Raw genomic sequence first — 14714 nt, forward strand, 5'->3', positions numbered from 1 at the left:
TGTCACCCTTCTTTAGAATGCTGTCACAAAACGTAATTTTGTTTGTTTATAGCACAATAACATCTCATTAATAACTTGGGGAATATCTGTATGTGTGTGCGCGTGTGTCTGTTGTGTTTGAAATATCTCATGAACCGTTCATCCGATCTACTTCACACTTGGTTTCCTATGAAATTTGAGTCTGGAATTTGGAGCATTTTGGACAGCATTGGATATTGGATATTAATAAAATGTGAATAAAACTAAATGGCTGCACAATAAAGGTTGAGGGAAAAAGACGCTGCCATAACTCTGGCTTTTCCGTTTCTACCCTTCACAATTAAAGCCCAACTTAAATTCCTCCTCTCCCTCAGACTCACCATGGGTCCGGTTGTTTAAGTGTGCTGCTAACTTATAACTCTAATAACATTACCGTCGGCAAATCACCTCCACTAATTAAATCCATACTAGGCCTACTTTATAACCATCAAGCCGCAAAGCCTGTTTAAAAATGAACAACATATCAACATGCAATTTCGTTGATGAAAAAAGACAACACTAAAATGTAGTTAAACATAAACTCTTAATTTTCCTTCACCGTTTATTCCCTCCCCCCTTCCTTTTGACTATACTATAACTACAAATCGAGAAATCTCTGTGCGTGTGTCTCACGCATGCGCAGCACAGTAACGTATACGGCGGCTCATAGATTGCGGTCCACGGTCTCCTGGGTTAAAGTCCTGTGTTGTCTAACCCATCCATCCATCCCCCACATCTGACCTTCTTACACATGGATTTTCGGTCTTTAATACTGATCTTTATGTTGCTCTTCATACCACGTATCTTACAGCGCCGCGGTCGAGCTGCTGCTATGCCCGATACGTCCCATACATGGATGTAAGTCCTATACAGACGCTTAAGGTGCCTTTTGCGTCGGTATCTGAGAGCCACTGACCAAGTATCAGTATTTGACGAAATGGGAATGAGGACGGGTTGGTACACAAACACGTGGTAGTTGAACGCCCGGGCTCTTGGGCTATCCCAGCATGTTGTTTTGTTGCCGGCAGTTGTGCCCATTTGTCGGTTGTTCTGGGCGCTGTAGCGGCTTTCTGAGCAGGCTGAACCAGGTTCCCTGCTCCCCCCGCTACCTGGATGTGTGACGGCTAGACAGAAAAAATGGGACACAGCAAATCCCTAGATCAGCCGCGCCGCGCCTGATTGAACGGCGCTAATAGTTAAGGTACGTGTCCATATAGGTGTTGTTTTCACGGATGGGATCGCCCCGCTTCCCAGCATTGCACGCTGGTGGGCTCGCCACCAGTTTCTCTTCACTGACCACTGACAAGCAAAGAAAACAGCCTCCTACAACCGCGTGGCTGCAGCTGATTGGACACACGCCTCACGTGGGTCTGGCTGCTCCGGGATTTCAAAACAGACCATAACGGTGGCTCATTCGGAATACGATCTCTTATTTTACAAAAATAGCTTAAAAACATTTTAAGCAAAAAATAGGCCATGCTGTTGCTGAATCTGTCTTCATTTCAGATCGACAAAGATTTTGAGAGGCAGCGAGCCGAGCCGGCCGCTCCTCATTTGCATAAAGTTGGCTGTATTCAACTTTATGCAAGCACCAATTGTCAACCCTAGAATATCGCCACAATATCGATATCGAGGTATTTGGTCAAGAATATTGTGATATCTGATTTTCTCCCTATCACCCAGCCCTACTCCAAAGTTCCCGTGACGCTACCAGAATGCTTTGCATGGCTGCTCCCATAGAAATGAATGGGAAGCGGGGAAATAACGCTGACAATGGACACACACCATTAGATAAAGTTGTGGGGCAAAAAATACTGGGAACCAAGCAATCGGCCTGTTCCGTATTAGCACGTACTTCAAACGGGCACTGCACTAGTCTGGTTCAAATGCCACTTTGTTAGGTACACCTGTACAATCTACAGTAATGAAATTTAATGCAACAGCTCTGCCATAAATTCTAACTTGACAACGTTTTGGAATTTATCATTAAAGTCAGCCTTGTGGCAGAACAGTCTTAGATTGTCCAGGGGTGCCTAATCAAGTGACCACTGGGTGTATGCACTGTATATGTAATTGTAAGTGCAAACACCGTTGATCTATTTACCCACACTGCAATGACATTGCTTGCCAACATTTGCTCAAAATCTTTTCAGTTACATGAACAAAAAACAGTTAGTTTTAGTCAGTTTAAAACTAATCTTAAAAGAGTCATGTTGTCATTCAGGTCTGATAATGCCTCTCTGAATGTATACACACTGGTCTGTCCTACAGATGTACATTAGTGTTATGTGGAATTATATTTTTTATATAGATGTGAATTTAGGCTACATGCCCAGAGACAACAGATGGGAATTAGCATTGTGACATATCTGGTGCAAGATATGTATTGTACACTGTCCCTGATTTAAATAAGCCAATAAATGAATGACAATTATAAGCTTTGGTGTCTAAATAAAATGTGTCATAGCATGTTACCAGGCTACAACAGTTTATTTACCAGACAAACTGAAACAAAATGTTTTTTTTTATTATTATTTATTTATGTAAAATAAGCAAATACAACAAACAGTAATTGTGAACTCCATCCATCCATCTTCTTCCACTTATCCGGTAACGGGTCGCGGGGGTAGCAGCTCCAGCAGGGGACCCCAAACTTCCCTTTCCCGAGCCACATTAACCAGCTCCGACTGGGGGATCCCGAGGCGTTCCCAGGCCAGGTTGGAGATATAATCCCTCCACCTAGTCCTGGGTCTTCCCCGAGGCCTCCTCCCAGCTGGACGTGCCTGGAAAACCTCCCTAGGGAGGCGCCCAGGGGGCATCCTTACCAGATGTGAACTGAAATATGAAATCTAATGTGTATACATGTTATCATTTATTTACAAGTCAGTCAAAGAGAGTGGTAACTCTGCCCTTTTAGATGCTGCTCTCCCTCTCCCCTGACTGCTGCTCTGAATCTAGAATCGATTGCTTTTCCCTGGATTCCTGGGTGTTAACACTGGATTTTATACATTGTATTTTGCATCTGAATTTCAAAATCCAATGAAACAGATTTACTTCCATAGTAGCCTGATCCTGTGATCAGCAGAAAAAGTCTCTGCCACAGTTTTACTGTCGTCAAGGTGACATGTTTGTATCGTTCTCACTGAAGTTTCAACTTACTCCTAAAAACATGTCGCGACCAAATACGTGTCCTTTTTTTCTTATACTTAGCAAACTAATGAAAGTGACCACACCTCACTAAATTCTGATCTGTCAGTGAAAGTGTCTAAACACCCACTTGTTTGTACATTCCATATTTAGTATGAATTTAGTTTTCCTCCAAGCTACCAGTGAACAGGCATTTCCCCCCCCCACCCCACCCCACACACACACACACACACACACACACACACACACACACACACACACACAGTTGTATTTGCCTTCAGTGAAAGTGAGTAGGTGGTGTAGTAAAGCCGTGGAGTTCACAGGGGAAAAATAAAGTATTGTGGGAAACTCCCAGTTGATTTTTTTTCTCGGGAGCAGCGCTTCCTAATGGGAGGAATGTTCTTGTGACCATGATGACAGCAGCTGTTTGAAACGGAGCTGCACAAATCAACTGGGCTTTTTTTAAGTCTACAGTGTTGTCATTTTTTGCATCACTGCTGAAGCCTTTGTATGTTAATAGCTATAACTATATAACACAAATGTTGTGCGCACATTAAACGTACAATATGTCATTTTCTGCTGCTAGGGGTCTCTCAATCAAAACAGTGGATGTAAACAAGGACTTTTGATGACGTCGTGTAGTGCCATTATGGGAGTTGTAGTTTAACACAATTGCCGATTGGAATATATCTGTTCATGGATAGGTTTATCCATTACAGTTTTATCCACGTTACGTTTAGTAATGTTTATTCATGTCATTCTGATAAAAAAGCTGCAGTTTCCCCCACATAATTACGTTTGCTTGATTTGATTTGTATTGGTAGCTAAAGTTAGCTAGCTAGCTAGTATACCAGTTAGCGAGCAAGCAAGCTTACATTAGCCAGCAGCTAAAACCACAATATCACAATATATTTCACGTCAGTGTCACTTTTTGGATTTTTTCAGCACCAGGGGGAAAAGGGTTTGTTACTCAACCCTGCTGAGAGATAGGGCTGTCAAAATTGCTCAAAAATGACGTTCGAATATTCCCTCTAAAAAAACACATAATATTCAAACTATTCGAACATCTGGTTGCGCATGCGCATTTTGTCAATGACGCGCATTTTGTCAATAACAGGACAGGACACTCGAGCACTTTCTCTCTCTCGCCCTCACGCTCTCTGCGCAATGTGCGGCTGTGCGCATAACGGTTTAAAATGAACAACAATAAACACATTTTGAGTGCTGATCAAGAGCTTTGTGCAAGCAATTTAAGGTCGCGACTATTGTCCCAAATATAGCAGGCTTCATTCAGTGATTGAAACAAATATTATTAACATTAATTGAAGTTTCACGGTAGCCTATATAGAACCGACATTGAACGCTCCGAGCGAGCTGTGCTGTGGTAAACATGGAGCTTTTCCTTGACATGAAACGGTAAATAATCAAACCAGTGGAAGCAGTGCATTTAACCTTTATTCATGCATATCTATTCAATCGTAGCATAGGGATACGGTACCTCAGTTCCATTGCTTGACAGAACTCCCTGAAGCCTGCCCCATCCACGACACTGATTGGTCTCATGTCCTTACAAATGAACGAAATTAATTTCGCCGTTATGGCCTCTTGTCGTGTTGCAGACAAAGAGCTTGTGGCAGGCGGTGCAAAATACGTGTCAAGACGTGACTGTTTAGCTGGAGTTCCACACATTATGCCATGCTCATTTGGGTGCACATTTTCGAGATGTGACCTCATGTTGCTAGTGGTCGAATGGTATGCTAACTGTATTTTACATAGCTTGCATACAACTTTATCTCGCGGCTCAACTATTTTACCTCCTACCGACCAAAATCCAAAGTCCTTCCAGACATGGCTTTTTAGATTTTGGGGGGTTAAAATCGCTTTCTCTGATGCGGTCGAGTTGGGCTCTGCACTTTCTGCCATCTTCCATGCAAGACAAGTCAACTTTCAGCAGTGAAGCTGTGCCAGACAGTGCGACTCCTGTGACCTGTCCCTGAACCCTCAGGCGCGCTAGCACGCCCACTTGCAAAGCAGACAGCCAGACAGCCTCTGCTACCGCGAGCGGTTTTTTCCACTTTTTTTTTTTTTTTTTAATTCGACTATTAATTTTCACCTTCGAAATTCGTTTTTTAAAAACTATTCGAATATATATTAAAATTTAGAATATTCGTTGACAGCCCTACTGAGAGACTAGACTAGTATTTCCGGGGCCAACTCAACGCCTGGGGCGATATGGTACATTTCCCCGACGGAACATAAAACTTTCTGTTACTGCCGTTAGCATTGTTATCACCCAGCGCTGGAATTTGTGCTGGCTGGGTTCGGATTGATGTAAGTTAATAATAGTGGCTGGCTGCTGGCTAACTGTGGATGTGTCGTCTCCCCGGGGCTGTTGTCCGCTTTCATCCCGACTGAAGTCCCTTAGCGGCGGGGAGTGAGGCAGAAAAAACAGGGTGGTGTAGCTGGCTAAATTAGCATTAATTAATTAATTAATTAGATTTGTCTTCTATCTATACAGCTAACGTTCCCGCTAACGTTAGCTGGCGGACGTAATCGTGGGTTAGCCCAGTGCTGTTTAACGGTAACTTTACCTTGATCAAAACAATTATACTTAAAATAACTTAGCATGAGCTAACGCTAACGTTACTTGCCAACGTAGCACGTTAAGCTGGATCAATCGATATTGAAATGTACCAATAAATAAGATATCTGCTGTATTACTGTGTTGTAAGTGGCAATGACTAAATTATGCTGTGTGGCAGAAAGCAAGTATTACGGTTACTAAGTAGTATTTTTTCTGTGACATGATTTACGATTACTGTCGAATGTATCATCTGGGTGCCCGTGTTTTGACGGAAGTTACAGTAACTAGAGGGGTCAAAGGTTATATGACGTCACTGACACTGACTAAATTAAACGTCCCGTGTCATTAAAATATAATAACAGATTTCTCTGGGTCTGAACGTTGTTGGAAACATTTGGGATAGTGTAGGTACACAACTCAACAAAATATATAACATAGGTATAGTTGTTTTTAGACATTTTAATGCAGAAATGTTACATATTGTACCTTTAAAAGGGCCTCTAGCCTTAGTTTATATTCATTTTGCACTTTTCATTTTAACATACAAGACTTTTGCATTGATGATTACATTCGAGTCAGAAAAGCTTTTTGAGAAATACATAGTTTTTTTATGTTTCTGATGTAAACTGTGGAATGTAAAAATAATTATTCCATGAAGGGCACAAATTCAACCAACACTTCCTTTCACAGCAGCTGTAAACCACAGTGCTGAACTCTAGAATACGTATACGGTGAAGAGGGGTGTCTGTCTGGTGTCCCCCACTGTCCTGTCCCTTTATCCAGCATTGTCCTGTACATAAAGGCCTGCTACTGTGGACCAGGACTAATTTTAAAGCCTAAGGACTATTACAGTGTCCTTTCATGCTCCATATTCCAAATTACAAAGACTTGTGTTTTCTGTTCAGGTCACTCCACTACAAATTTCAGTTTGTATTGACATTTTGTATTATTTTTTTTTTTAGAAAGGACTTTGTGGTCATTTCAGGTCAGACTTTTTAGATACATTCGCACTTATTACAGCGTATTGCAGCTGAAACAATTAGTCGATTAATCAATTTGTCAAGCGACAGAAAAATAACAAACAACTATTTTTATTGTATTTTTTCAAGAAACAACTCGTGTTCAACAACATGCTGTTTTTCTGTGTACCACTGTAAACTGAATGTCTGTTGATCATGGGCTTTAGGGAGCGGAATAGGCGTGCTTCACTGTTTTACCAAATAATTAATCAAGAAAAGAATTGCCAGATGAATTGGTTGAAAATAATGGTTAGTTGCAGCCCTGCTGTCAATGCAGGGATACATTTGTAACTTTTTGACAATAATAAAAGCATATCACAGTGACTGTTACACTGCAGGGACACCTAACAATGGGTCCTTTAAGGTCATATTCCTAAAAATTAGAAGTGTTTCTTGTTGTTTCAGCTGTGTTGGGGTGGATGAAGATGATGCTCCAGACATTGACGTGTATCACTGTCCAAACTGCGAGAAGAACCACGGCAAATCCACATGTAAGTGTCAAGTTGTGACTGTTGCTGACTGAGTTGTTGTTCACTTCACAGTTTTTATGTCTGAAGATGAAATGATGCGATCGTGTCATTACTGGCTCTAAATGTGTTTGTTCTGTTTTTCAGTGAAAAAGAAAAAAAACTGGAGCAAACATGACACGGGGCAAAGCACAGATATCAAAGCTGTTCAGAATGGCAGTCAGGTTTTCATAAAGGAGCTCCGCAGTAGGACCTTTCCAAGGTAAAGACCATTGGAATAGCCGCAACACTCTTTAGTTATAATGAAATGATTGAATAAGCCTCTTGAGATCTCATTAGGGACTCTTAATTATTGTCCTCGTGTCAATATTATTCCTCACTGTATTCATAATCCCACTAGGGGGCACTGTCTAATAACTTTTCAAGATCTGACTTCAAATTGTTTTACATGTTGCCATAGCAATCGCATCTCATTTCTGAACACACTGCTCATTCACTCACTCTGTGTGTGTGTGTGTGTGTGTGTGTGTGTGTGTGTGTGTGTGTGTTGCAGTGCTGATGATGTGCTGGTGAAGCTGAGCGGCAGTCAGCTGACCCTGGATTACCTGGAGGAGGGCGGCTTCAACGATCCGATCCTGGTTCAGAAGAAGGACGGCCTGGGCATGTCCATGCCTGCTCCCACCTTCTACATCAGCGATGTGGAGAACTATGTTGGTGAGGACCTTAGAATGAAGGCAAAATTAATGAATGAGCAATGACTACGTCTACTACTGCTGTTACTGCACTGATTATTTGTCTTACAACTACTACTACTATAACAACTACTACTGTTGTGAGGTGCCGTTGTTTTTTCACATAGAACTGGTCTGGTTAAAGTTAGCTTGACTGATGTTATGTAGAGGTCCGCTGTAAGAAGCGCTAACGTTAGCTTATGTCAGCTATCATAGCTATGGCTAGGATCTATGTGAAAAACAACAGCAGTGAGAGTCCAGGTGAACTCGTGAAAGCCGTTGCCATAGATACACAGTGCGAGACAAATGGCTGCTTGTCTCGTAGTAGAGAGGTACTATTATTACTGCACTTACTACTGTGAGTACAGCAGTAACAGTAGTAGTAAAGTCATACTACAGTTACTACAGTTACAGTCTTGCATTGCCAGCTCTACCTCCACAGCGCCGTGGAGTAAGGTCTGGCTACACCACAGATACATTCTGGGATAGGAGAAAATAAAACTCTCTGGGTTGGTTTGCATTTCTTTAAACCAGTCCCAATGGTCTTGGGCAGTGCTAAGCTCCGGATGCAATGACGGTGGCTCTGCCAAATAGTCTCAGGAAGGACCTTGTTTTGGGGGAACATTTGCACCCCACTTCAGCTTACTAGCTCGAAGTTTATTGTTGTCTCCCGAAGCGAACAGAGTTTGAGAACGGCAACACACAGAGAGAGGAAGGAGAGGGACGCGTCGGATGTCAGGCTTTATCCTGGAAATGTACTTACGTTGATCCCGACTAAGCAGCCGCGCACAGAGAGGAGGCGGCCGCGGGGCTCATTTTAATAATCATTTTAAATCTCTACTCATTTTAAATATTTAAAAAAATCAATATGTGGCTGTCAACGTTGTGCAACTATTGCCTCTGTTACTGCAGTAATCAGCACTAATGTTTCTGCTCATGCTTCCACTGTACTAGTACTAATACTGTAGTGCTGCTTACACCTATACCATCACTGCTGCTGCCCTGGAACTGTTCCTGTTAATATTACAGGAATTAGTGGTATGACTAAAACTATCACTTTACCTCTATGAATCATTATGCCACGATTAACAATACTACTGGCTGTTTGCTACTATTACAGCTGTAATTACTTGCACAGCAACGTCTACTATAATCCAACTACCACACTACCACTACAACAGATATTACTGCTACTAGTGTACTAGTACTACAGCTGGTGTAGCTACTGTAGTATAGTCTGGATCCGGATGTCCCTCTCCTTCCTCTCTCCGCGTTTTGCCGTTCTCAAACTCTGTTCTCTTCGGAAAACAACGACAAACTTCAAGCTATTGTAAAGATTTACAAAGCATATGTTTAGGGCATTTCCTCTCTAACTGGGACGTTTTGGGACCGATTGGTGGGATTGCTGTGGACGAAGTACACACGGAGATACACTGGTGAGAGCCAATGAGGTTTAACCATGTATCCAGCTAATTTAAATAGCTCACGTTACTGTATTGTGTCATCAGTTAACTTAATTTAATATTGTATGTGGTGTTTTCTTTTGCGGGGTGCAAATGTTCCACCAAAACAAGTTCCTTCCCGAGGCTATTTAGCAGAGCCACCGTCGCTGCGTCCGGAGCTTAGCGCCGCCCAAGACGATTGTGATTGGTTTAAAGAAATGCAAACAACCCGGAGAGTTTTTTTCTTCTTCTCCTATCCCAGAATGCATCTGTGGTGTAGCCAGACCTTACTCCACAGCACTGTGGAGATAGAGCTGGCAATGCGAGACTGTAACTGTAGTATGACTTTACTACTACTGTTACTGCTGTACTCACAGTAGTAAGTGTAGTAATAATAGTACCTCTGTAATATCACAATAAATTCTACTAATTTACTTACTATTGCTATTCCCACCACAACTATTACTTTTAAAGCTTCTATACTTTGCTTACTTTAAATATCCATAGGAACATCTTCAGGTACACAGCAGTGCTTTCAAAATAAAAGCATGAGCAATAGAAGAGGGAAGAACAAATAAAGACGTAACATATGCTTTGTATGCAGTGTGTTTGCACAGCCTGAGAGTTTTAATTCATTAATACTGTATCTAATATTTGTGACTGCACTCCATTACATTTCCCCCTTAAAGAAACACAAGACAAAACATGTACTATACAATTTCTTTTCAATAGGGGGCACAACTGTTCTTTCTTCCCCTGTGCACCGGTGCTGCAAATCAACAGCATACTGTTCCCCAGTTTATTGTTGAAAGAAAATGTTTAGCTTGGAGGCGGTTAGTTTTTCTTCAGCTTGTTTGATCGTGATCTCTGTGTCCTCCGTTATTCTCTCTCTCAGGTCCTGATGTCGGCGTGGACGTCGTCGACGTCACCAAACAGACTGACAGCAAGATGAAGCTCAAAGAATTTGTGGATTACTACTACAGCACAAACAGAAAGAAAGTGTTAAATGTCATCAACCTGGAGTTCTCTGACGCAAGGTGTGCACTCGATCTGATGCCGATGTTTGACATGAAGCCAGAGTCAAGATGGCCGTGTGGAAAACTCCTGGTACTCATTGTGTTTGTCTGTTTTCCTGGGACAGGATGAACAGTATCGTGGAGAGTCCACAGATTGTGCGACGGTTGTCTTGGGTAGAGAACTACTGGCCTGACGACGCTCTGCTCGGGAAGCCCAAAGTCACCAAATACTGTCTCATCTGTGTCAAAGACAGCTACACAGACTTCCACATTGAGTGCGGGGGCGCCTCCGTCTGGTACCACGTCCTAAAGGTCTGTCACTCTTATGGTTAGACGAGTATGTTGAATCAGAACTAGGGCTGGGCGATACAGAAAAAATCAAATATCACGATATTTTTTCACCAAATACCTCGATATCGATACCGCAATGATATTGTAGTGTTGACAATTGGTGCTTTCACAAAATATTTACACAATGAGATTTTTGATAAATAATCATCAGTAATGTGGATATAATGACTGAAGTGGGTAAAGGCAAATAATAGAACAGTTACAACAGTCTGGTAAGTTCAGAAAATGACATAACTTTACTGTAATGCAGCCTTTAAAACCAGGAAAAGACAACACTTATGCCATATCACGATATTACAATATCCGATATCTAGTCTCATATCACGATATCGATATAATATCAATATATTGCCCAGCTCTAATCAGAACTGGCCTCGGAACAAAAATAGATATCAGTCATATATATATATATATATATATATATATATATATATATATATATATATATATATATATATTAGGGCTGGGCAATATATCGTCTTAGATTTTGGATATCGTAATATTGTAAATGGCTTAAAATCTCATTGTGAAGATATTTTGTTAAAGCGCCAATTGTCAACCCTATAATATCGCCACAATATCGACATTGAGGTATTAGGACAAGAATATCGCCATATCTGATTTTCTCCATATCGCCCAGCCCTAATATAAATGTATATGTATATATATACATATATATATATATATATATATATATAGGGCTCTGAGTGTGCAATCCATGAAACCTAATCTGACTGTGTTTGTGTCTGCAGGGCGAAAAGATCTTCTTCCTCATCAAGCCCACGTCTGCCAACCTGTCTCTGTACGAGCGCTGGAGATCATCGTCCAATCACAGCGAAATGTTCTTTGCCGACCAGGTGGACAAGTGTTACAAATGTACTCTGAAGCAAGGCCAGACTCTGTTCATCCCATCAGGTCAGAGCTGAATCAAACACTACAATAATGTAATGACACACTATCACAGCTGACCCGTAGCTGTGTGCGTTTCAAAACAATGATTTTTCAATTGTGGTGGAGTCCAAGCATATCATAGTCACACAGTAGAACGTATTTGGAATATGATATGATATAATGTCTCTACTGACAAAATGACCGGATTTCTCAGTGTTGTGAATTGATTAATCGTTGAAGTCATTTTTGTTTTTAAAAGCAAAAATGCTCAACATATTTCCAGCTTCTTTTCACTTTTTTATACCACTTTAAACGTCATCATTATCATTTAAAGATGTCACTGCAGACATTTGTTCACTATTGTGACCTTTTAGAGACAAATCAATTCATTGATTTTCCAACTTTGAATCTGCTCAATTCAAGAGAAATTAGAGGGATTCAAATACTTTAATACTTTACAAAAACAAAGTTTTTTTTTTCTTCATTTTTTCTGTTCCCATTAATTCATTCAAATGAATAAACTTATAATACAAGGATTAAAATAGAAATAACATGCATGGTTTAAATGGGGTTTTTTTGGATTTATGAAACTGTTTCGGGAAGGAGATATTGATGCCATTCTCTATCACATTATTGATCTACTGTACGTTGTGTAAAATCAATTGAGATATTTCATTTTGTATTTATGGATATAAAATAACAAGACAAGTGATGTCGGTTTTGTGGTCAAATCAAAGCACTGCACGACGTTGATGTGAAAAAAATCCTATTTCAGCATTCACAGTATGAGTGGAATAACTGATGACAGACACAAGCCCCTCCTGTACACCATGATCATGTTGGTCCCATGTGGTGATAAATCAATTAATCGATCGACAAATTCAATCGGAAAAAGCTTCCGAAATCTTGCACAATGGTAATAATATTAAGTGTAAAAAATAAATAAATAAAAGGTAAATAGAATATTGAGGTGGGTAAGGGAAAGTAATACCAAGTAATAATAATGATTTTTCTTTCACTAAAAAAAATAATTGAGTAATGAATATTTTTCGTATCCTGGTGGTTGAAATGTGATGGTCTCCTCAGGTTGGATCAATGCAATACTGACTCCGGTCGACTGCCTGGCCTTCTCTGGACACTTCGTCCACAACCTCAGTGTGGAGATGCAGATGAGGTCTGGACACACACACACACACACACACACACACACACACACACCTTTTATGCTCTATGTCTGTGAGCCACCATTCCTCCTGCAGACAGCCGTGTCCTAATTTTGGGACTTTAGTGGGACTTGAAGACATTGCGTATTTGGCCTTGGCTGATCTTACTCAGTAGTTTCCACTATGTCCTCATTTAAAAAAAACAAAAAAAAAAACATTTAGCTCCAAATTCCTCCAATCTGTTTATGAAATGTGTCAGTGGCAGAGTTTGTGGGTAATGCATGGCGGTGTTTAGCTGAAACATCCTGGTTTCCTCTCGACAGAGCGTATGAAATCGAGAAGCGGCTAAAGGTCAAAACTCTCAACCCCTTCCCCAACTTTGAGACGGCGTGCTGGTATGTGGGACGACATCTCCTCGAGCGATTCAAAGGTACACTCTCATATTTGATGTATTTCAAGATTTAATATGCGTTTCTTTTTTTTCTTTTTTTATGTAAACTTACATCCTCATTTCACTTAGAATTTCTCCAGAAGAATGCGTGAGAGCAGAGAAAACACAAACAGTGTCAGAATCCGAGTCCGGCTGCATGTCTGCTGCACAGATGAGGAGCTGGATGCTCTAATATTATTTCAGTCATTAAATCGGTGAATCGCAGAGTTCACAGATGATTAGCTTCAAAAGGTTTGGCCCAGCTAGAATCACTTGCTCCATTACGAGCCAGTGTTTAAACTCCCCTCAGCTGGCTGTTTATGTTTCCACTATTTTCTGTGTGTGTATGTGTGTGTGTGTGTGTGTGTGCGTGTACGTGTACTTCTAAACCACAATATACCATAATTCTTTCTAACTTTAAGGTCGGCTCTTTCAGACTCACTTCACGGCTGCTGCTATTTTGCCTTGATGGTATTAATACTTTCCTGTTTTGGTTCAGTTGATATAGCTACTCAGGTATTCAAACTGTGTTTTTCTGCCATTAAACTGAAATTAAAAAAAAGGAACTCCACATTATAAAGCAGTTGAATTTGAACCGGTGAGTCATCGTGTGGGTCTGGCTGATATCCGCTTGTTGCAGCCACATTGGTATCTGTGAATATGTCGGCTAACAAATAACACATAATGTTTGAGTTCATGTAGAAATAAATAAGGCATTACAAAGTTTGTCCAGAGAGCCCTGGCCAGCAAAAACTCTGTATATTTTAATCACAATTCTTAAAAACATCTTAGCAGTCTTAATAGTTTAAACCGAAAATGTACTTTTTAAAACATGCTTAGGGGTAAGCTTCTCATGACATCAAGTGGGCACACTGGCTCTTTCTTCACGTACACCTGGGAAATGCAGTTCACTGTTGTAGCTGGTGATGACCAATAAATACAGAAAGCAGTCAGGAAGTGTTTTGTCCTCTTCTGCCACACTGACATCATTGGGTTGTAATTAAAACAGACGTATGTACTGTATATATACAATGGCTCCAGGAGTCATGGAGCTGATGCACAGGGATCCAGAGTGCGTGAGAGTTGACTCTGAAGTCCAGTTCAGACCAAAGATTTGCAAAAAAAATGGCAACTACTTGCAAGTCTCCGCTCTGCAGCGTTGTGAAAGCTGCCAGTTCACACCAATGAGACAAGACGGTGTATCATATCCATAGCAACAACTCTTTGTACTTCCGTTCTAACTTCTGACTTTCAGGCTTTTCTGTAGCTGGATATATCATTTGTAAATTCTACATATGAATGTGGGTAACATTAGTCATAGTGAGATGCTTGTTACAGTTGCATTGCTAGTGATGAATCGGCGAAAATGCGTTTTATTTCTCTAAATTGGCGGCTTTGTTCTAACGCCGCTCCTTCTCTTCAGTCTCTCTCCAGCTCGCGTGGCCACATACCGTG

The 14714-nt window shown here is 40.9% G+C and overlaps 1 protein-coding gene across 2 annotated transcripts in view; it reads left to right on the forward strand.

Annotated features, from left to right (window-relative positions):
- phf2 (PHD finger protein 2) overlaps positions 1–14714 on the forward strand; it is a 39284-nt gene that overhangs the window by 7186 nt on the left and 17384 nt on the right. For both annotated transcript variants that reach the window (XM_031300218.2, XM_031300217.2), the window contains exons 2-9: positions 7174–7259; positions 7383–7497; positions 7789–7949; positions 10304–10445; positions 10550–10736; positions 11528–11690; positions 12753–12840; positions 13153–13259. In XM_031300218.2, coding sequence (XP_031156078.1) covers positions 7174–7259; positions 7383–7497; positions 7789–7949; positions 10304–10445; positions 10550–10736; positions 11528–11690; positions 12753–12840; positions 13153–13259 — 1049 coding nt within the window. The remainder of the gene's footprint in view (positions 1–7173; positions 7260–7382; positions 7498–7788; positions 7950–10303; positions 10446–10549; positions 10737–11527; positions 11691–12752; positions 12841–13152; positions 13260–14714) is intronic.

This window comes from Sander lucioperca, chromosome 6 (assembly GCF_008315115.2).
Source record: "Sander lucioperca isolate FBNREF2018 chromosome 6, SLUC_FBN_1.2, whole genome shotgun sequence".
NCBI lineage: Eukaryota > Metazoa > Chordata > Actinopteri > Perciformes > Percidae > Sander > Sander lucioperca.